Here is a 21356-nt window from a genome sequence, read left to right on the forward strand (position 1 = left end):
TAAAGGCCCCACAAGGGCTGGAAGAGGCAGATCAGGAAGCACCTTGTCCTCACACTGTTTTGCTCTCTACTCTCCCTAACCCTCAGCACCTGGCCAGAGATGCCTTTACATTTCCACAGTTTAAAAAAAGCAACACTTTAAATATTTGCAACATTAAAGAACACGAGCAGAGGAGCGAAAGCAGGATCATTTCCAGATACAGGAAATCTCCTCCTTTAAGTTGTGCTGTAGAATGCCAGAAATATAACCCCCCAGGCATGTATTTCTTGGGTCAGAACACAACAATTAATTCCTATTACAATTAACATTTATTACACTGTGCCAAGATCAAACTGCTAATAGATCCTGATGGCCAAAAACCGAGCCCTGCAGTAATTATGACTTTCCTGCGAGGTAGGAAAAGGCCAAAATTCTTCTTGAACACAACGAGCTTCAGGTGTAATCCCTGTATGTGGTCAAAGCACTGAATTTTTTACCTGCAGAACATGGAAATGTTTAAGCATTTAAACATCAACAAACCCCATAAACCACTGCATACCAGTTAGGCACCACATTGTAACTCCAGACAAGATATACACTGAAATTCAAAGCATGCAAGAGACTGAGAGCTAGCAAGGAGGGGAAGGACAGTGCTCCACCACAGATTTCGTATGGTTAGATGTTCTCCTAAATGCTGTTGGTGCCGTCTACTCTTGCCATCAACTGTTTAGCATCAATCAGCTATTCAGATGGGACAAGTTACAGCCTAAACTCTAGACAGCAAGCAGTATTTCAGATCACTTTGTGCTATTTTTGGAAAGAACAAAAATGTCACTTGCAGATGCTTTTATATCAAATCCTCTCCAACAATGCAAGACCTCAAATGACCACTGATCACTGAGGAAGGGGTCACAGGATGAGATTCAGCAGAAGGATTACATTAACACTCAAAACCCACCTCCTGAATTTGCACTACGCCAAACAGTGGCATCTTTGGAACTCACCAAGTGCAGCTCAGCATTGACATTCAGTATTTCACGACAACTAAACAAGCAGTTTACCTCTGCCCTCCTGAAATTCTCACCATAAAGCAAATACAGAATCATTTAGATTGGGGAAAAAAAAAACACCACCATCAAAAAAACTTTAAAAGCATCACAGAGAGCTAACCTTTTCCAGTTACCTTTCTAAGTGATTTTATTACTGTACACATAATTCTGTTGGTCCTTGACTGTCTCTCACCAGTCTTCTTCCCTTTAAAGTCACCATATCATTACAAAAGTAACACTTAACCAGTAACTACTTGGCTACATCACTTGAAGTTGCTGTTCAGTCCATTAATCTTAACAGAAGAAGAGACACAAGTCCACAAACACACACATATGCTGATAGCCACGGGGTGCACCCTTCCTGGAGCACTGCTCATCTCTGTAGTAACCAGAGCAGCACCATCATCTCTGCACAGCTGCAGACATCCCACATGTCCTGACAACGTGACCAGGGGTGCAAATATCTTGGCAGAGCCTCAGCAAGACCAAACCACACACACAAGCAAAAGGGCTGATGTAGATTGTAATAGGCCAAGATTTTCAGTACCATGTACCCAAAGAGCTCAGCTGTCCAGAGTTCAAGCACTGAGCTGCAGCCATTGTAGCCCTGAAGACTTCAAATGCACTTCTGCTTTGGAAAGTCAGCATGGAAATGCTCAGCCAAAACAGCCCTGTCATAGTTTATTCCTGATTTAATTGCAAACATACTATTCAATGGAGCAAGGGACAAGAGCAAGCTTTTGGAGAAAGGCTGGGGCAGTAAAAGAGATTGCATGTGAGAATGATGGAGAAAAGCAAGAAAGAAGCCACTGATCCCCGAAAATAATGAAGATCCTGCTAAGCCTTTTGCAGGCATGAAGTGGACAGAATTAAAGGCAAAGAAGAAAATAAAAGGACGTGGCCAAATCCAAATGATAATCAAACACTGCAGTACAAACAAGGCCACTAACAGCCTTTTCCGCTGAATGTGGAGTTGGTTGCTGCCCAGGGCCCTGCAGCAGGAGCATGGGCTATCTCCAGAGCAGATCTCACCACAGCAATCGGTGCCAGGTAAGTCACGCCCCACACACAAGCCGGCGCGCATCAGTGCCAGAGGCAAAAAAGGTAGCCACAACCCTGTCCCGTGAACTTCCAGCACTGTCTTCTAACATTCACATTCCTGTGGCACCAACTTGGCAGCAGCTCTCCCTGCTTCTTCCTGCAGCCCCCACCCACCCCCAGGATTGTAAACAAGCTGTTCAAAATACAGTTCTAACTACTACTACTTAGTAGTTAGAACTGGAACCCTAGTGAAGGTCAGTCCACTGCCTTCTCCTCTAACACCTTTTTTTCCCCTTAAAGTTCAATAACCATTAATTTTTCCCTGATGGACTGAGATAAGGAGTTCACCCAATTCCTACAAGCCACCAATCCACCACCCAGATATGGCTGAAGAGCCACAGCTCTTCTCAACGGGGCTGGGGAGGGAATAGAACAAGAATCAAACAAAGCAAACCTGAGACAGAGATGACATCTGAAGGCAGCTGGATTAACCCAGGCCAAATGATCTGCTTAAAGCAGGATCTACTAACACAACCAACCATATGGCTGGTGTCAAAGGTATACCATTCCTAGGACTCATCACTCCCAATTCCTGACATGTCACCACACACACAATGGCTATTCGCCCTCTGTCCTTGCGAAGGAGGGGAGACAACTGGGGCAAATTCTATTACAAACCCTCCCAGAACTAGCCAGGAAGGATATCACTAACAGTATCCCAAAGGTTTTCACAGACACTGCTTCCCTGCAGCTGAAGTTGAACTCTCAGACAGCGACTGCTGCTGCCTGTAGCAGGGTAAAAAGCACAGCTCCTACCACTTTCTTCCCCCTAAGGATGGGAGGGTGGGAAGAAGTGATCCACTGATCCTTATTTCACTCAGCTCCAACACTCAGTACCTGAGAAACAAATGAATCCAGATAAAAAGACAGATGACAGGAATTGAGAAATAATCTTTGCTTGTGAACATTGCATGGAAAGCTAAAAATGAGGCGAGATTAACACTGAAGCAAAGTCAAGAACTGAAATTAATAACTGCTTGTGATGAAAGCCAAAAATTGAATTCTTATTAGCAAAGATTCTTGTTTTAAAGCAGCTTTTCTCAAATCAAAACCAAATCAAGTTGAAGACAAAAAAATGGGAAGAAAATTGAATTATATCTACTTCACAGCTTAAGATGTATTTGAAGCCAAGAAAAAAAGTGGTTATCAGTCAAGGTTTCTTCTGTACAAAGTAGCATTACCAAGCTCACAAGCTTTAAGCCTTCATAGTCAAAGCCTGCAATCCTGAGCCTGAATTTGTGCAAGCAGTGAACAGCCCTTTGCACTCTGCTATGTGAAAACTTACAGGAATAAATCCCTGCACAGGGTAAGGAGTAAGCCCAATTGGAGTAAATGTGTTACAAACCACCCAAACCACACCACCTGCAGAGCATATCTGCTGAAACCACCTTCACCGGAATAACCACCATACCGGCACTTCATTTTATAGCGAGGTTCAAGTCAAAGAGAGAAGTCAGAGAAGCCTGCTGGAAACCCACAGGCAACCTGCATTGCTTGGGGCCAGGGGACATGCTCTTTGTCCCACCCAGTGCTCCAGTCTTCCTTTGACTTCAGAACTGCAGCAAAAAGCAAACAGGCGTCTGACCTACATTTGTGTCTGAAAAAGTATACTACCTCTTATCTGGGACTCTTATCACACAGAAGTGTTAAATACTCACAAATTAAATATTCACTAGCAAAAAATACAGCAGGGATTATGATACATGCCAAAGTTCTATTATCTGCATGCTTGTGGGTATTTATTGTCTTTGTCGAGTTTTCAGTAGCCCTTTCCAGGCCTGTGAAGGCAAACGTCTGAAAAGAGAGAGCTGACCGCACTACACTGTAACCCACACATCCTGAAGTATTTCTGTCAAGTTCAGGAGTTACAAACAGATTTTAAGTGAAGGTACTAATGGGAGAACACCAAGCCTCAGACACCAGGGTAACCAATTATCGGTTAACAGAACCTGTTTCACTCTCTTAAGAGGGATTATTTTCCTAAGGATTAAACAGAAGAGCAGTGGGGCAGAAAGCTTAAAGCTTTGTCACTTCAGCATCCTGATAACCAGAAATGTACTTGACAGCAAGCTTTAAGGAAGGCAGCAGAAGGAAGTGGGAGAAAAGGGGTGTGATGTTCCCCCAGAACCCCAGTGGAGAGAAATCTACAGGCAAACAGATTTCAAACCACTGCCAGAAGCAGAGGAAAGACTCTCACGCCTGCTTATCTGTAAATATTTTCAATGATAAAGCAAGTTCTTTTTAAACGTGGCTTTTTGATTCTGCACTAATTGTTTCAAGCAAGAGTGGAACCACAGGCACTACCAGAACTTTGCTGAGTTTCAAAGCAAAAAGTATCCAATAGTATCTTGAGTCAAGAGAACTAGCGAAAAAAAAAAGAGAGCCAAACTGAAAGTTATCAGATCTGCCCCCATTTCAGCCTTGCTTTTGTGCTCCTCTATACATTACCAAACAAACTGTTTGCAGGACATCTGATAAGCCCAATGTTCAATTTCACCCATTCAGGAAATTTAAAGATATTTCAACTTCACAAAATGAAACTTGGCTGTTGTCATTTCTATATGTAAACTGTATCCAATGCAGCTTAAGATGTAACTGGAATGAAACACTGCTAGAGAACAACTTGTACATGCAGCACGAAGAGTGAGCATCATATCAGAACCTTAACCGCTAAAGATGGAGAGTTTAGTTCAAACATGTGACTACAAACAATTGCTTGCTGGTTCTTGGGCTTCCCTGCCCCCCAGTTCCCTGGGGTTCTTTAAAAGCAACAAACATTTCACCTGGGCTTGCAAGTTTAATCTTCTGCAGAAATCATGATTTGCTCACAGCAGAAGGAGGCATGATTCCACTTCTTTAGTCCCAATGCAAAAATGGCACTTACTCAAGGCCATAACCTCCTCAAAACAAGGTAGCATTTGGAATGCAAATCCCCACTGCCCAACTGAACCACTTTTCCAAGACAGAAATTGTGAATGTTCTGCCCACAGAAAATCTAAGTTTAAATTTGCATTGAAAATTTCAGCTGCTTGTGCTGAATCCCTACTAAAAATGAAATCAGAGTTTTTGAACACCAGTAGTGCAATACTTACACTGCAGTGCTCTTGATACCCACACTTAGAGCCGTGCCCTGAGGAAGGATCACACTTCAGTCACACTTATGCTTCCAAGATACTTCCTAACCTTTAGATTGTGAATCCAGCTTCCTAAACATACTTGCACACATGCTGTGAGAGGATAGCCAGCTAGAGAGAGAAATCCTGACTTGTTTCACTGCTGCTATTCAGAAAGCTGTGGGCAGCCACCACATGAGCCAGAATAGTAGGAAGTCTGAACAGGTGCTTGGCAAAACCAAACTGCAAAGTAAAAACAGTGCAGGCAGAGAAACTACTAAAAGGGAGCTAACCACTCTGCTCCTTGCCCTTCTCATATTAAACAACAGGCAAGTTCTTTATCTCTCCACCAACAGTGGGAAATTCATTAATGTGATCCTTCAAATCAGAGAAACATGTAAGCTTTGAGTAGGGCTCAGTGCAAGAGTCTCACCACACTCTCAGCACCAGAGGTCCTATAGGAGCAGAAAAAAACCCAAAGATGGTTTGGTTTTTTCAGTGCACTGAGCTCCTACTGCATAAGGAATTTTCTGTTATCTTTTTCCTAAAGAACAACAAACCAAAGGCACCCATCCTTTGGCCAGCATGCAACAAGCTTGCTCTGTTCAACCCAACGCTCCCAGTTTCCCACGCAAGAAAAGTCAAATTCTGCATGTCTGAAAATGAAAAATGAGTCACTAATGCCTTAGTTCTGATGAGTGTCTGAAAGTTAATACAAGTTACACTGCTATTTTATTAACTGGTTCTCTTCAGAAGACCAGGGCAGCGTGGCTGTGCTATCTCCAGCTGCGTTTGCAGCTGTCTGTTACCATGCATAACTCACAAAGCAAGGTCCCGATCAAGAACTCGCACAAAGGTTGGCAACCATACCTGCTATTCCCTTCCCCAGCATTCCACCCAGCTGCACCCCATGAGGAAGAGGATGGAGGGACTGAAGATGTGATGCCCTTTCCCTGTGGTTCAGCCACAGACAGAAGTCCTGAACCACTCCCTTTCCTGATGCCAGCACATCACAAGTGGTGCCCCTTTCACCTGCAAACTTGTTGCTTCACAGAGCCATGGCAGCAACTTGGTCCCAAAGGGGTCACAGACAGATGTTGCTGGCCAAGCCATTCCTCTGTGGATCATACAGTTCCACTTTGGAGGCTAAAACCAAACTGGGCCAATGAGCTGAGTGGGTCAACTTAGTATAAATCTACTGCTTGGGCTGTGCTAGAGACAGAAGCAAAAGTGCCTGGCCAGGGCCAGTCTGTCCTCTCCACTGCTGGGGGAAAGAAAGGATACTCAAGGACTTTTGTCCCCGTTTCTTTTCTCATCCTTCCAAAGACCTGAGTGAGATAAATCTTGATGCAATCTTAATGGTAACTAAAGAATGTCAACTTCAACAAGTGATTTTCATCCTTCAGCTGAGGCAAGAGATGCTGCTGAAATTCTTCCTGGCCTCATCAATGCTTTTGGACACATGAGAGATGGATGTGCCCCAGTCCATCTTTATCTCTGTTGCACACTTAATCACTGCTGCAAAGCAAATGCCACCCACATTGAAAGTGGATTTCTAATTTAACCACATCAGAGAAACTTCAGCTGGCTTCTGCCAAGAGTGTCAGCCTCTGCCTGCAATGTGTGGCAGCATCTTACCCTCTCCTGAACACTGGAGTCAGGAGAATCCACTCAGAACAGCCAAAGCAGCACCTGTGCTCCTACCCAGGACTGAATCAGCTGGACACCCAGCTGTCCACATTCTAGTCTGTCTCTGCACAGCACAACTCTTGAGGCATGTCAAACTCTTGTCACATTTCCTCAAGTCCCTTGCTGCAGTGACCTACCAGGAAAAGCACAGTATGTTCCTGAGGGAGGCCAAACATATACCTATACCCTACTTGTGTCCTGACACCCTCCTCAGCAAACCATGAGTGCTTAGCAAGGAGGCTTCAGTAATCTTCAGGCACAACTGCAAGAACTACATTCAAGCATCTCCAAACCTAAGAAACAGAAGACACACTACCTGCACCCAACCCTGACCTCCCTACAGCTAAAATATGAATTGCCATTTGCAGCCCTCCCCATAGAGTGGTGGTACAGCAACACCGGTGCCCAGCCACAGCCCTGTCCCACAGCACAGCAGAAGCCCTAAACCCTCAGCACTAGAACCAAGCCACTCCTTTCAGTTTCCAACACCAGCTTGACCTTACCCAGTAACACCTACACTCATGCCAATCACCCAAAGTAACATTTACACTTCAGTAACTATGTCAGCAGGGCAAACTGCAACTTTTATCCAGCAACCCTGAGCACAGGACAGCAGCGACTCAGGTGGCCCCGGCACTCCAATCTGCCCTGGCAGCAACCTGCAGAAATTCAGCGTTACATTTTACTCAATGCAGAACTCTCACAGGTCAGGCACTGCAACTAGCACTTGCAACGAGTCCTGTAACTCAGCAGCCTGCAAACTTGTGGCTGCAGGTAAGTCCTTGAGCGCCATGAGGTGATATGAAAGCAGGCAGGGCTATCGTTGATAGGTCTAAACTCACTAGACAAGAACCTGCACCTGGGAAGTGTTTAGGGGTCCACAAATCAATGGAGGTTGAAAACTGCTGCTCTAATTCAAAGCAGACTCTCTTCCAGACCTTTTCCATCCATTAACTTGGAAGTCCTGGCAATGCCTTCACCACCATAAAGGTCTAAACTCTCATTTCACGGAGCAAAGACGGCACTGCACAGCACAGATGGCTCCGTGCAGACGGAACAAAACGCAGGTCGTATTTTTCGGGTATTAAAAAAGGGCAGTAACTTGATTGTTTATTTTTCTTTAAATTCCCAGGACAATCCCCCTCCTAAGAGTTAGTTCCCTCAGGTGTTTTTATTCCCTGTGCCTTTCTCAATGTCGGAACAAATAACTGAAAAAAACAATCAAAACTATTATATACAGGAAGCTGTCAGTCACGGGCTAGAAAAACAGAAGTATAGGGTGAGCAACGACACTGCAAGCTGATCATCACCCACAGCACTGTCACTTTGAGTTAAGAATGTCTTTTTAAACAACATTGTCTCAATTGTAACTCAGAAAACACCACTTTTTTCCCCCCTTGGGGCTCAAGCACCTTGTTAATAATTTTTAGAGTTAACACCTCTTCAGTGGGCTACAGATTTTTTCAGTTAACATTGGGATATCAAACAAAAACCCCCAAACTAGTAAAGGTTATGTTACACAAAGCTTGATCCCACTTCTGGGAATGGGGTGCAATGAGGTGCAACAAGAAGCTGGTGTACTGCAAAAGGCACTCAACAATGACTTCATGCAAAACAGAAACATGTTGCCCTGAAGTCAAACACTACTGCTACAGCATCAAACTGAGACACTTCCATTGATTTTTAGGCAAGGGTTTAGAGGAAGCTGTAACAGCAGAACTAGAATCACACTCTCAGCAATGTGTGTTAGAAAAGAAGGGTTCAAGCTCTGGGACATACACTTTTCCAAAAGAAATCACCAGCAAGCACACATCCTAAAAAAAACCCACCTGTGAGAGGCGACTTTGTGGCTACAGTTGGCCATTTTTCCCTGTAACAGTAGCAGGTTATACACAAAGCATGCCACACTGTATAGAGCAGAATTTCACAGCAGAATGGTTGTTGCACTCCCCTGGCAACAGTCTTCACTGGAGACTTGAAGTCCTTATGCCTGCAGACAGTGCGTTAACCAGGACATGGCTTGAACAGTCCCTCTGCCCCAAGCTTTACACGTGCTTACGAGTTTTAAGTATAGAAAGCAGAAACAGCACAGAGGTTCCTACCGTTGTACTCAGCAAAACCTCACCTTCAAGAGCACCCTAATCTGCACAAAAACACCTCTGGCTTTGCCATTTGCAGGCAGTCAGGCTCAGCTTCAGAGAGCAGATGAACCACAAAGGCACTGATCATTTGAACTTCACACTGCACAATGAGTAGCCAGAACATCCATTTTCACAGGAGAAACCACAGTATTTTCTGTAACATCACACACACAAACACTATTTCACACCTAATCACAACACCAGATTAGAGAATACAAATGCAGCAAGGACAAGTAACAGCAATCCCAGCCAAATACCAGAATAAACATTTCCAGGACTCAGCTTGTCGAGCTCTAGATCCTATAGACTGTTCAAAAATCTGCTGTCATTCAAAGTGAGCTGCTCCTCATACCTCAGTGAGACACAGTCCTGCTGTGGCAGCACCTTAACACCCACCCTTCTCACTACCACCACCACAAAAAGCAGCAATGCAGCACCATGCCCATCATGAAAGCACTGAAGTCATGAAGGACCTCAAAAAATTATGCTCAAGCAGTAACACATCCCAGGACAATGATCTAATCACAGGGAAACAGCTGCTCTTCCAGATGCCCACCGTGGCTGAAGTCCTTTGTGGGTAAGCTCAGAGCTATTCAAAACAGGAATGCAGTTCAGTGCGGGTGTCCAGTGGATACTAGCAGACTGCACAGCCATGCTAAGCAAGAATGCCCTACCAACAGTGGCATCCATAACGGAAAAGAGAAGGGTGTGCAAGCTCAGAGGCACTCTGAGCACCTCTGAGACAGCAGTGCACCCAGAACCTCTTCTCACCAGGTGCATGCAGAGGGAGACTGTGCCCACAGGAAGCACAGATGGCCAGATGGAATTCACCTCCCTAGCAGGAAGATGTCAACTGATCAAGGAAATTTACATTCCTTGCTCAAACCAACCACTGTCATGCCTATTGCATCTCAGGGATATAACATTACTAGTAGTTAGTTACACCTCAAACCAACAGTATGGGACCCTCTCAGAAATGTTTACAGGAGTAGCAAGTATCAGCCAGGTGACATCAGTTCCTTTCTTTTATTTTTAGCACAGAGAGAAATGGCACTAGACATACCAGTGAACAAACCAAGAACCAGAGTAACTCTCACACAGGGACACAAGCATTTTGTAAGGAAACTACTCTCCCACAGGTGCAGGTTGCAAGAAAAGCCTGAAGTTTATCATGGATTAATTCTAGGGCTTAAGGAGATGACTCTAAGTGATTTTCCATAATTCAATTAACAAATAAATAACTAAAATCAGTGTGGTTCTGGGAAAGCAAAACCCTTCCAGAAGCCCTACACACATGCCCTGCTCATTCCTTATATGCAGACACTAGAAGCAGCCATGCAAAGTGATGAAAGATCTGGCTCTGGATTTCCCTGTACCTCATTTCCTCATCACCACTACCCAAACAACACACTCCTACGGCATGGAGCTGGACAACAAGGAAATAGTATGAGAAGAATGAAAAGCCACATTGAGCAAGTGCCTCATGTGAGCACCACACATGCTGCAGCCTGAAGCCATCAGGGCCCACAGACAAAAAAAAAGTAGCTTGTGAAGGTGTAACACTGGACTCTAGGCTGCACAGCATACACACACACCGTGAGCGGTACAGACATGCTTCAATCTGAGACCTCTGCTTTTGAGTGTTCAGCTCCATAAACCAAATGACTCTTACATACTTTGTAGGCAGCAATTGAAAATCAGTGACAGAGTGAAAGCCAAACTAACATGGCATCTGCAGTTATGTAGGAAAGCAAAACTTCAGCACAGCAGTTCTCTTAGAAGTGAGACCACCTGCTTTAATTCCTCAGCAATCAAGTTCAAGCAAGACCTACACCACTCAGACCTGACACGGCTCCATGTAGCCTGTCCCAGAGGTTGAGCCTGTGCCCAGCTCTCCCTCTGCCTCCACAACATGCTGTCCTCTACAACTTTCAAAGGCCAGGAAAGCAGCAAAAACAAGCTCACATTAAGATGGTAAGGGATAGAGAAGTTGAAAAACGACCACTCGTTTAAGTGGCGAGAACCTAACACGTGTACAAGAAAGTAAGCTCCCAGCTGCTGGCAGTCACGGTCATCACTTCTGGAGCAGAAGGAGACCAGAGAACCACTGCTGAAATGTCTTCCTCTCCAACGCAAAATGTGGCAGTAGCTGCTGGAAGCACGGAGAGCTGCAGTCAACCTTAAAATCAAGATTAACTTCACTTCAGAATATGCACATCCCTCTTTACAACTGAATGCTACCTGAACAAGCCCTCCTCTGTCTGGAGTGCAAGGGATGTCAGGGCTATCAACAAATCTCCAAGTGAAACAATACCTGCTGCCACCCTCCCATCCAGGGGCATTACTTAAAAGACAGACTTTGCATCCCACTAAAGACTTAAGTCAAACGTTAGCCCTTCTGCCGGAGGCACTCCTGGCATTTTGGAAATGGCTTTTCAAAGGAGTTTGCAATGATCTGGTGAAGAATTCAAAATTTGCCGGGGGCAGCCGCACAAGTCCACTTTCCTCCATTTGGTGAAAGAGGAAGTTTGACCAGCAAGGGGCACACTCAAAGCCAGGAGCTTCAAGAAAAAAAATCTCTGAGAAAGTCTCACTGTAAGGTGAAGGAGCCCCATCATCAGGCTGGGTAAAAGTGATTACCTGACAGAGTAGCCTAGCTATGACAAGCTACCCTAAAAACAGCAGTGCAGAACTCTTGGGGGGGTGTGGTGGTTGTGTTTTTGCTTTACATTTTAGCAGAGTCTCAAAAAGAAGTTGACTCCAGTTACTCAAACACAAGTGAGACTGGAAATAAATACCTGTATGAATGTGTGATTTAAGGAGCAAGTTTGGTTAATTCTACCTACTATATCATGATCAACAATTAAAAAGATTTGAACTGTCTCAAGGGTAATTTGGCACAGAGAAAAATCCCTATTTCTTCCCATCCCACGAGCAACAGAGCTAAAATGAGGGACTACTAGACAAGCCACACTTACTAAAGTAAGAACACAAGACTCAAGGAGAGAGGGATTCCAATCTGGCTAAACAGTGTTTTGTGTTGCTTTTTCCTCTGAAAGCAGCTATGCTTCCAAGTCACCAGAACACTTCAGCTAACACTGGACTACAGGAAGTCAGTTTTACTGAAAAGCCAGCCCCTTGTTGCATATTCAAACAACGGGCTTAATCACTCAGGCCGTTTTGACAGTGTAGAAGCTGCAGTTCTGTGGAGCACGTTGTAAAGCCACTGATAACAGAGGCAAGTGTTGTGAAAGTACCTCTCCTAGCTTCTGTTTACAAAGTGAGACCCTCCCACAACCGCATCACTGAGCACATGCCTGCTGAGAACCCTGCTTTGCTACAAAGCTAAGTATATGCACAAGCCTCAGCTCAACGACAGCCTTTTACCCCCAGAGGCTGAAGACAACTCCAAGAGGAGTCAGATTCTTCCCAAGGAACACTCAAGAGGATCCATGATCCAGAGCCAGAGCTGAGCCTAACTGTGCTACAAACGAATTAAGCCGCTGTCAGCATCTTCCTGAAATTGCCTTGCCGTGGGCCCTCGGTGAGGAGCACTCCCCACCTCCCAGAGCACCCAGCAAGAACACTGCACATCCCCAAATGAACACAGCTGAAAGGAAGTGTTTCTCCCCGGGTCCTACATGCACCAGCAGCATCTGTTCAGCGTGAGCGGCTCTACTGGAATTAAAAAGAGCAAGTCGGGTTTCAGTGTCAGTGCTGTCACAGGAGTTAATTTTCACTTAGCATCAAAAAAACACTCAAACCCCAGAGCATCCTTCAATAAGGAACCTTAAGTCTGCAAAAAAACCTCTTTAAGAAATAGAAAGAGAAAAAAAATTACTGAAGAACCACAGGAAAAAATAGGCCTGGATATCTACAAATAAAAAGTCATGCTGAAAGCCTTTAAGAAAATGAACTGTCATTCTGAAGCACACTACAGAACAACGGTGAATTCATATCCAACTCTTCTCAGAACTCCCGAAGTCACTCAGTTTCTCTTCACGTTAAGCAAATACAAGGAAACAAACCGAAGGGATTTCTAAGCGTGCAAAGAAATTGGAAAGAAAAAGGGGAAAAAAAAATAAAGTCATTCTGAGGTTTCCTGCCCGTGAGGTCTGTCAAGCCGTGACACGGCTCCTCCCCGGCCATCGCCGAAGTCTCACGGCTTGGCTACCTCAAGCCAGGCCAGACAAAGAGCCGCCCGGCAACGTTAAAGCTGGGGCAGGCAGGAGAGGGGAAAAGCTCTGCTCCTGCGTCTCAGATTGAAAAAACCACCCTGTAACGGAAAAAAAAACTCCACCGAACTCCGCAGCGATCCACTGTTGTCGGGCGGAGGGATGGTGCCTCTTGCTCCTGAAGGGAGAGAAACGCGGGGGGAGCGGAGCGGAGCTGGTCGTGCCGGGGCACAGGTGTGCGGCAGAGCCTGATGACAGCCCGGCGACCTGCGGCAGAGCGCCCAGAGCAGCTCCGAACCGCGGGCCCGAGGCGGCCACAGCCTCCCCCCGCGCCTCGGCAGGGTCCCCTCGGCAAGATGGCTGCCCGCCCTCGAGGGTGCCGGCTGCGAGGGCGCCCAGCGCAGCTCCGCCGCACCGCGCCTCGCCGGCCTCCGCCGCAAAATGGCAGCGGCCGCGGTCCCCCGCCCGGCACACGCCTCCCTCTCCCCCTCCCCCCGCGTCGATGCTTACGAGCTGCAGGGCCGTCGCCGCGGCGGTGGCGGAAGGCTCCGGCTTCTCCCCGGGGCCGCCGTCCGGCACCGTCGTCGACACCAGCTCGGCTGGCTGCAAGCGGGGCGGCAGCGGGCTGCCCGGGTCCTGCTGCGGCCCGGGGTGGCCGCGACTCTGCGAGCCGGGCTCGGCCGCCACCTCCTCCTCCCCGTCCACCGCCTCCTCTTCTTCCTCCTCCTCCTCCTCCTCGTAGTCGTAGTCGTCGTCGTCGTCGTCGTCCTCCTCCTCCTCCTCCGGCGTCTCGGTGCCCTCCTCCTCCGCCGCCACCTCCTCTCCGCTGTCCCGTAGGAGCAGAGGGAAGGCCAGGGCCCCGTGGGGCGCCTCGACCGCTGGGCCGGGTCCGTCAGCGCCTGCCGCTGGGTCCTGCTGTGCAGAAAGACGTGGGGGTGGCGAGTTGGGGTCGGGCAGGGCCTCAGCGCCGTCGGCGGCACCACCGAGATACTCGGCGTTGATCATGGAGGCCAAGTCCTGCAGCCGGCGCAGCGGGATGTAGCAGGACGAAGGGTCCTGGCTGTAGACAGACTTAGCAGTGGCCAGCTGCATGGCCGGCGGCTCGGTGCCGCGGCCTTCGCCGAAGGGGCTGCCTTTGGCCTCGGCGACCGCCAGCGAGGTGCCGAAGGGGACGAGGCAACTGCGGCGGCTCACTTCGCAGGCCTGCTCCATGCCGGGCCGCGAGCATCCACCTGCGGGCACAGCACAATAGGGTCAGCCCGGCCGCCGCCGCAAAATGGCAGCCGTGCCCGGGGGCCCGCTACAGCTCCGCCGGCCCCGCGCGGGCCGACGCCGCCGTCGCGTTAGGCCCGAGCTGCCCGGCTTCGGCTTGGCACGGCTCTCCTTAGCCTAGTGCCGCCTCGCCACTCTGCAGGGCGCCGCTCACCTGCGGCCGCCGCGGCCGGCTCGCCGCCTGCCCCCGGTACGGGACGAGAAGGAGACGCGCCGACCCGGCCCGGCCAGGCCCCGCCAGCGCTGCTCCTCCACCGCCTCCCTCTTCCCTCCCCCGCATGCGCGCGCCCGCAGCCGCCATCCCGCCGGCGCGCGCCCCCCGCGCCTGCGCGCGCGCCCGCCGCACCCGCTCTTGGGGTTCGGCAGTGGCCAATCAGCGCGCGCCCGCGCGGGCCATCCTCTCCCCCCCTCCCCGGGGGGTGTCCCCCCCTAGCCCCCCCCCCGTGCGCGCCACCCGCTCCAGGGGGTGGGGAAGGGGGCGCTCAGTGCTGCCCCCCCACGGTGTGCCCCGCCATTGCCCTGCTCCCTGCCTGCGGTCCGGCTCAACTGGCCTTGCCCGGCCCGGCCAGGCCCCGTGCACATGGCGGTGCGGCCTGCCCGGCTCTGCACCCTCGGACCTGCCGTCCCCACCTCCATCTTAGGCAGCGGCGGAGGGACACCAGGCGGCCGCGCTGGGACAGGCGGTGCGAGTGGGAAAGCCGCTGCCCGGCCGTGCCTCACCTGAGGGCCCCGGCGCCCCAGTTGGCCGCCGCCCGACACTCCCCCAATCCGCGTCGTCGGCCGCGGGGCCTGCGTGCGGCAGCGGAGCGGGCGCCAACAAAATGGAGTCGGCCGGGCCCTGCGCCCCGGCGGGGCAGGCGACGGGCGGTGGCTGTTGCCCAGCGGCTTGGGCCGCCCGCCCCGCCTCGGCCCCGGTCCCAGTTCCAGCCGCGGTCCCAATGGGCAGCCAGCGGGGCGGGGGGTCGAGGGCCGCCGCCCGCCCCCGGCGTACTCGAGTCACCCTCTGCCATTGTCCGCCGCGGTCCGGGCTCGGTGCACCGGCCGCGCTCCCCTCGTCGCCCTCCCGTGCACCGGCGGGCTGAGCTGTCGCCCCTCCGGGGTGCCCGCGGTGCCGTGCCTCGTCTCGCCTGCCGGTGAAGCGGCGTCCGGGTGCCCGCGGCCTGGCTGTCCTCGCCGCTCCCGGACAGCGAACGCCGCGCTCCCGCCCGCCCTCCCGCCGCCGAGCGGCGCGCAGCCGGCCCCGCGCCCGCCTGCTCCGCCGGGTCGGGTCGCCACCGGCGCCCCGCCGCTCCCCCCTAACCCCCCCCGCCCGCGGGCAGCAGCGGCGGATCCGTCGCTACCTCCAGATGGGGGCCGGGGTCTCCGCCGCCAAGCGTGCGGGTCCGGGCGCCGCGCCACGCCACTGCCGCACCGGCACGGCTGGGCAGGCACGGGGCGGGGGCGGCCGGTCGGGGGGCAGCGGCCGGGGCAGAGCAAGAGATGTGGCACCGGGGCGGTGCTGCCCGGACCGCGCGGGGGGCAGGGCTCGACCGCCCCCCGGGGTGCCAGGCGGGGAGTTGGGTGCTGCCGCGGGGCTCGTCTGGCCTCGGCGCGGCGCTGCCCTGGTGGACCTGCTCCCCCTCACCCGATACTGCCCTTTGTTTCTCCCCGACTCCGGCCTGGTCATGCTGCCCCCCCCCGCCGCTCCGGGTAGTGCTTATGGAGCCGCCTCTCTGCACACTCGAGCAGCACCGGCTGCCCGTCCCTCGCCACCCCGGTGGGGTGCAGCCACCAAAAGCACCATCCGGGAGCAGTTGTGGGATGGCATCTTAGCGAGGCAGCAGGGTTCAACCTGTGGGCTGCCCTGTGCTGTGCTTGCTCCTGGCTTCTCCAGCTGCCCCTTTGGCCCAGTGCAGTCTGCATCTGGCAATGGGGCAATCATTTCTCCCCAGCATCTGTCCCAGAGGGGCCACACTTATCTACCCAACCTGTTGTCCCTGCACCAGTATGCTGCCACCACCAAGAGATTGCCACACTCAGTCTGGTGCCACTGAAGAACACCCACAGAAGGTGGGGTGACTTGGCAGGATGCACCATGGTTGGAGGTTTTGCTCATTACATGTTTATAGCTACAAAGCCCCAGATTTGGGCGTGGCTGGAGACACCCACCCTGCCCGTGGGCCATCTTGCTCAGTGCCCATGTGGTGCAGTGACATGTGGGAATGGGAACTGCCCTGCTCCCATTGCTGCACAAGCTCTGTGCCAAAGCCTCATGTCTACATGGTCTTCCCCACCTGCACAGAGATGAAGCAGCACCTGGTCTGTGTGGGGTCATCTGGATTTACCACAAAAGGATAAATCCCTTCAGCACAGTCTCCTCAGATTAGCACTGGCTGCAGCAGCCACACCCTGGCACACCTGGACAGAGCCCTGGCAGCCAACTTTCCTCCTTTCTTGTTGGAGGAACCTGACACACATGTTTCCACCACGTTCCCAAAATAGTCAATGGTTTATTTATAACCCCCACAGCAGTGGGCAGGGCCCTGCTCGGGACAAGAGAACCCCATAGGCCGCACAGCCTGGCACCCAAAACCCAGGGAGCGAGGGCTGGCATGGGGAGAGATTTAAGCCCTGACTGTCAACAGCTGCCTTCGTTCTGCTTATTTGCCCCCTTATGCTGGAAAACCCAGCCTGCGCACTGTCCCCATGTACAGCTCTTGTCCCCACTGAGTGCCAGCTGCTGAGGGCTCAACCCTCTGCTTGTGGGCACATGGCACTGCACAGCCCCACAAGATGTGGGGTGGACAGATGCTCTATCACTTGGGTGGTAGTGGCTTGCAGCACCCCTAGGCCTGTCCCCATACCACTGCCCCCCTGGCACATCCCTGCTAGGGGTGCCCTAATGGGGCCCTGTGGTGCTCACAGCAGTGCTTCCTACAGCCATGTGGTTATTGGTACGGGGTGGGGGTTGTGGAATGCCCTCAGCTGCACTCACTGTCTGCTGTGTCACCTCTCCCCATGCCACAGGCAGGGCCCATAGGAAGGGCCCAGCCCCATTCCCTCTCTTCCGGCGAAGGAGCAAACAAATGGCACCCTGCCTGCTGCTGCAGCACTCCTGCCCGGACGTGTGGCACATCAGGCGGCAAGGATTGGCCCTGATGCCGCCACGCAGTGCGTTGTCTGTGGGCTGTGGCGGGGCAGCACGGGCAGGCAGCAGCCTCACAGGAGGTCTCCCAGCTGCCGGGCTTCGCCTGCGTGCCCCCTGCCCTGCCATGGCCAGGCTCACCCCCTCACCCAGCCTAGCTTCCCAGAGCATGCTGGGGGCTCTGGGGCCTCTGGAGGGCAATGGCTTCGGAGCAGGACAGCACTGCAGGCTCCCTCTGGAGGCCTCAGTCCCCGTCCACAGCCTGGTGCCGTTGCCCCATGAGGGCAGCCCCGTTCCCCAAGCCCCCACCGCCCGATGCACGTCCCCGGCTGCCGCCATGTCTGCTCCGCATTGCTCCATGCACGGCATCCAGAGCACAGCCCCGATTCCCGCCATGGCTGCTCTCTGCCGCCTCAGCGATGCAGGAGGGAGCGCGGCACCACGATGGAGGCTCCCGTTCGCTCCCTCCCGGAAAGATGGGGGCGGGGAGGGTCCCCGGGGAGCCCCACGCCCCAGCCTGGAATGATCTGGTGCCCACGCGGGTCCCGCGGGAGCTGTGGGCAGGGTGAGCTTGCTGCGAGCAGCTCCCGGCTGCGGCTGTCCAACCTCCGGCAGACATTTGGGCACTGCAGAGGCGCAGGGATGGCAAGAGGGGGCCAGGCAGGGCCTGTGGTCAGCGCGGCCCCGGGGAACCCCACCGGGGCTCTACACAAAGTGGGAAGGGCGGGCAGGAGCCGTTGCGGAGAGGCTGGCGTGTGGCCCGAAGCGTGGACGAAAGGGTTAAGTAGCTGCGGCGGACAGGGGGAGGGAGGGCTGGCCCGGCCGGGGGAGAGGAAGGAAACAGAGGAGGAGAGAAGAGCATCCTGCCCGTAGGGTTTGCCGGGGGCCCCTTTCCACTGGGAAAAGGCTTGGGGGATTTGAAACCAAGAGAGCGGAGACGCAGCGGCAGAGAGAAGGGGCAGGCGGTGGAGCTCAGCCCGCTGCATGCCCGCAGCTCTGTGGCGGCAGGCAGGGCTGCCCGCCTCCGCCTGCACCGGCAGCCCTGGGTTTCTCCTCACTGACCTAGTGAGTCCGGCACAGGGGTCTGCTCCTGTGCTGGGGTGACTCTGGCCTCCCATGATCCCACCCTGCTCTGCTGCTCTCTCCACCTGCCCCAAACCTTAGTGGGTTAGCCCCAAAGACAGGCAGAGCAGGAGCAGCCTCAGGACATGCAAGGGCCGTGGGTGAGAGGCAGGACCCACCCTACAAGCTGCTGGGGTCAAGATACATCAGTGATGAGCTCCCCTGTCCTACTTAGAAGAGCTGTTGCTGGCCTGTGGTCAGGTGGAAAACTGTCATGCCAGCAGCCCTGTGCATCAGAGGGATAGTGCCCCAGGGACTGGAGCTTGGAGTACCTGTCTGAGTGCTGCAGCTGTTCTCAGGGACCTCCCTGCTCTCCCATCCCTCAGGCAGACATTTGGCCCCCATCCCCAGCTGCGGGGATGGACTGGGCCCAGCCCTGGGCAGCCAGGCTGATCCCTCACTGGGTTTTGCTCTATACACTTACGGTAAAGTCGGGTTCACAAGTCTCCTGTGCCCTTTCCACTCTGCTCTCCATCACCTGGAGCAGGTATAGGTGGGGTAGACACTGGCACATGGTGGCACTCTGCAGCCTAAATCTCCCATTCTGCCCCACTCCCAGCCCCATCCATCTGCGAGGGTAATGAGATGGAAAGCGAAGTCAGCAACCGGCCCCATGACACAGACCATTATTCCCAGCCTAGTTTGTCACCCCTCCAACCAACACAGTCCCAGGGCTGGCCTGGCGTGAAGGTCACTGTCTCCAGCTGGTAAGGTGTGGGTGAGAAGCGCCCCGGGGTTAATTTCTGCGCATCCTGCAGGCGCAAAGCTGCTCCTTCTGGCCAGGAGATGGGGCTCGCCGCCCGGCTTCACCTACCTGCTGCCGGCCGCGGCCGGGCGAGCGCAGAATGCTGCGGGTCGGAGAGAGGCTGCAGGGGGCAGCCCGCCGGCTGCGCTCGCTGGGGCCCCGGCTGGAGGAGGGGCCCCACAACCAGCACTGGTCCTGCGTGCTCAGCTCGTTGCAGGGTGTGTGTGTGTGTGCGTGCGCGGGATGGGGGTGCATGAAAGAGGACGTACAGGGCTGTACATGGGGTGTAGGGGAGTGTGTGAGTACATGTACAAAGAGGGGTTGTGTGGAAGGGGTGTGCGTGAGGGATGCATACCTGTGCATGGGGGGTGTGTGAGGGGTGTTGCGTGTTTGTGTGGCCGGGGGAGAGGGTGCATCTGTAGGGTGAGAGTGTTTCTGTGGTTGGGGAGGGTTCTCTCTCTGAGATGTGCCCCCAGGAAACAGCATAGGGTGCCCCCACTTGTGGGTACCCATGGGTCCCCTTTCCTTACCCACCAACCTATGGGGACCCTTCCTTCCCCTTCATTGCCTGGACAGCAGTGGGGTACATGGGGCACAATCATGGGACAAAGACAGGGTATGCAGGTGTGTGCCAGGCAGCAGCAGGCAGAGAGGCAGTGCCAGGTGGGGGAGGCAGAAGCCTGGTGCCTTTCAGCCCCTCCCTGCCTGGAGGCAGAAGCTTTCTGCATCTCACAAAGGCCAGATTCTCCTTGGAGATAAAAATCTGTTGCCTTTGTTTTGGGGAGAAAAGAGAACAACACTTCCTGTCCCCCCAGGAGTTGTTAAGCAAAGGCATCTCTGGGACAGGGGCTGGGAGCTACATCCCAGAACTGGAATGAAGAACCAACCAGTGTCCTGGCCCCTGAAGTGCTTTGTCTCCTCCAGGACTCATCATCCCCCAGGACCAGAGCCATATCCATCAGGACTTAGCACCCCTCTAAGGACTGTCAAATCTCCTCCAGAACCCAGCATTCTCTCCCAACCCCCAGACCAGAGCCATCTCCTCTAGGGCTCAGCATCTCCTTCAAGACCACAGCATCCCCTAGAACCATAGAATCCCTCCAGGACCACAACATCCTGCCCAGGATCAGTAGTGCAGAAGGGTATCTGGGAAGCCCCTCAACCCCCCAGACATGTCCAAGCAACATGCAGGGGGACCCTGGCCAGAGGGGTTACAGGCAGCCCTCCAGGTGGGCAGGTTCTGGTCAGGCAGCAGGTATCTGGACTCAGGACAAAGGCAGGTAGGGTGCCCAGGGGCAGAGCCAGGCTGAGCAGCAATGCCAGGGCCCAAGGGGCAATGCCAGCTCTTGGGGACTGGGGAGCAGGCAGCAGGGGTTGGGGGTGTGGTGTGTGGGAACGCTGCCTCAGGAAACCAGCGGGATTTACTGGGCTACATGCTAAATCCCCCTCACAAAAGGGGCCTGTTTGTGGGGACAGGATGCCGATGGCTCAGCCACACTTGTTTGGCCAGCAGAGCCTGGCGGATTAAGGACAATTGGTTCAGCCCTGACAGAAAATACCAGGAATGTTAAACAATAAAAACCGCCTCCAGTTGTCGTGGGGCTGCAGGATGCCCTGGGCTGCCTCCCTGCCCAGCCATGGCTCCAGCTGCCCTGTACTCGGCAGAGTTGTCTCTGGCACAGCTTGCTGGCACCCATTGCTGCAGCTCTCAGGGATGCACCGGTACCTAGGGATGTGGATCAGCCCCTTGTGCTGGAGCGAGGCTCCAAAAGCATCCTGAGCTGAGCTGGGCTGAGGGGATGAGGCACTGCCTGCACCCATGTGCTGCCTCCATACACAGCATCCT

General features: G+C 53.0%; 1 protein-coding gene across 3 annotated transcripts in view; it reads right to left on the reverse strand.

Annotated features, from left to right (window-relative positions):
• The window catches only part of NSD1 (nuclear receptor binding SET domain protein 1), a 71259-nt gene extending 56104 nt beyond the window's left edge, over positions 1–15155 (reverse strand). For 2 of the 3 annotated variants that reach the window (XM_068160817.1, XM_068160797.1), the window contains exons 1-2: positions 14674–14760; positions 13758–14479 (exon numbers count right to left, since the gene is read on the reverse strand). In XM_068160817.1, the coding sequence (XP_068016918.1) occupies positions 13758–14459 (702 nt within the window). In that variant the 5' untranslated portion in view covers positions 14460–14479; positions 14674–14760. Of the gene's footprint in view, positions 1–13757; positions 14480–14673; positions 14761–15149 lie in introns of those variants that run through there. The other variant, XM_068160807.1, reaches the window with a different exon arrangement.
• Positions 15156–21356: the final 6201 nt, after the last annotated feature.

The sequence above is a fragment of the Melanerpes formicivorus genome, unplaced genomic scaffold (assembly GCF_026170545.1).
Source record: "Melanerpes formicivorus ecotype bairdi unplaced genomic scaffold, bMelFor1.0.p_v2 SCAF_2, whole genome shotgun sequence".
In the NCBI taxonomy this organism is placed as follows: Eukaryota; Metazoa; Chordata; class Aves; order Piciformes; family Picidae; genus Melanerpes; species Melanerpes formicivorus.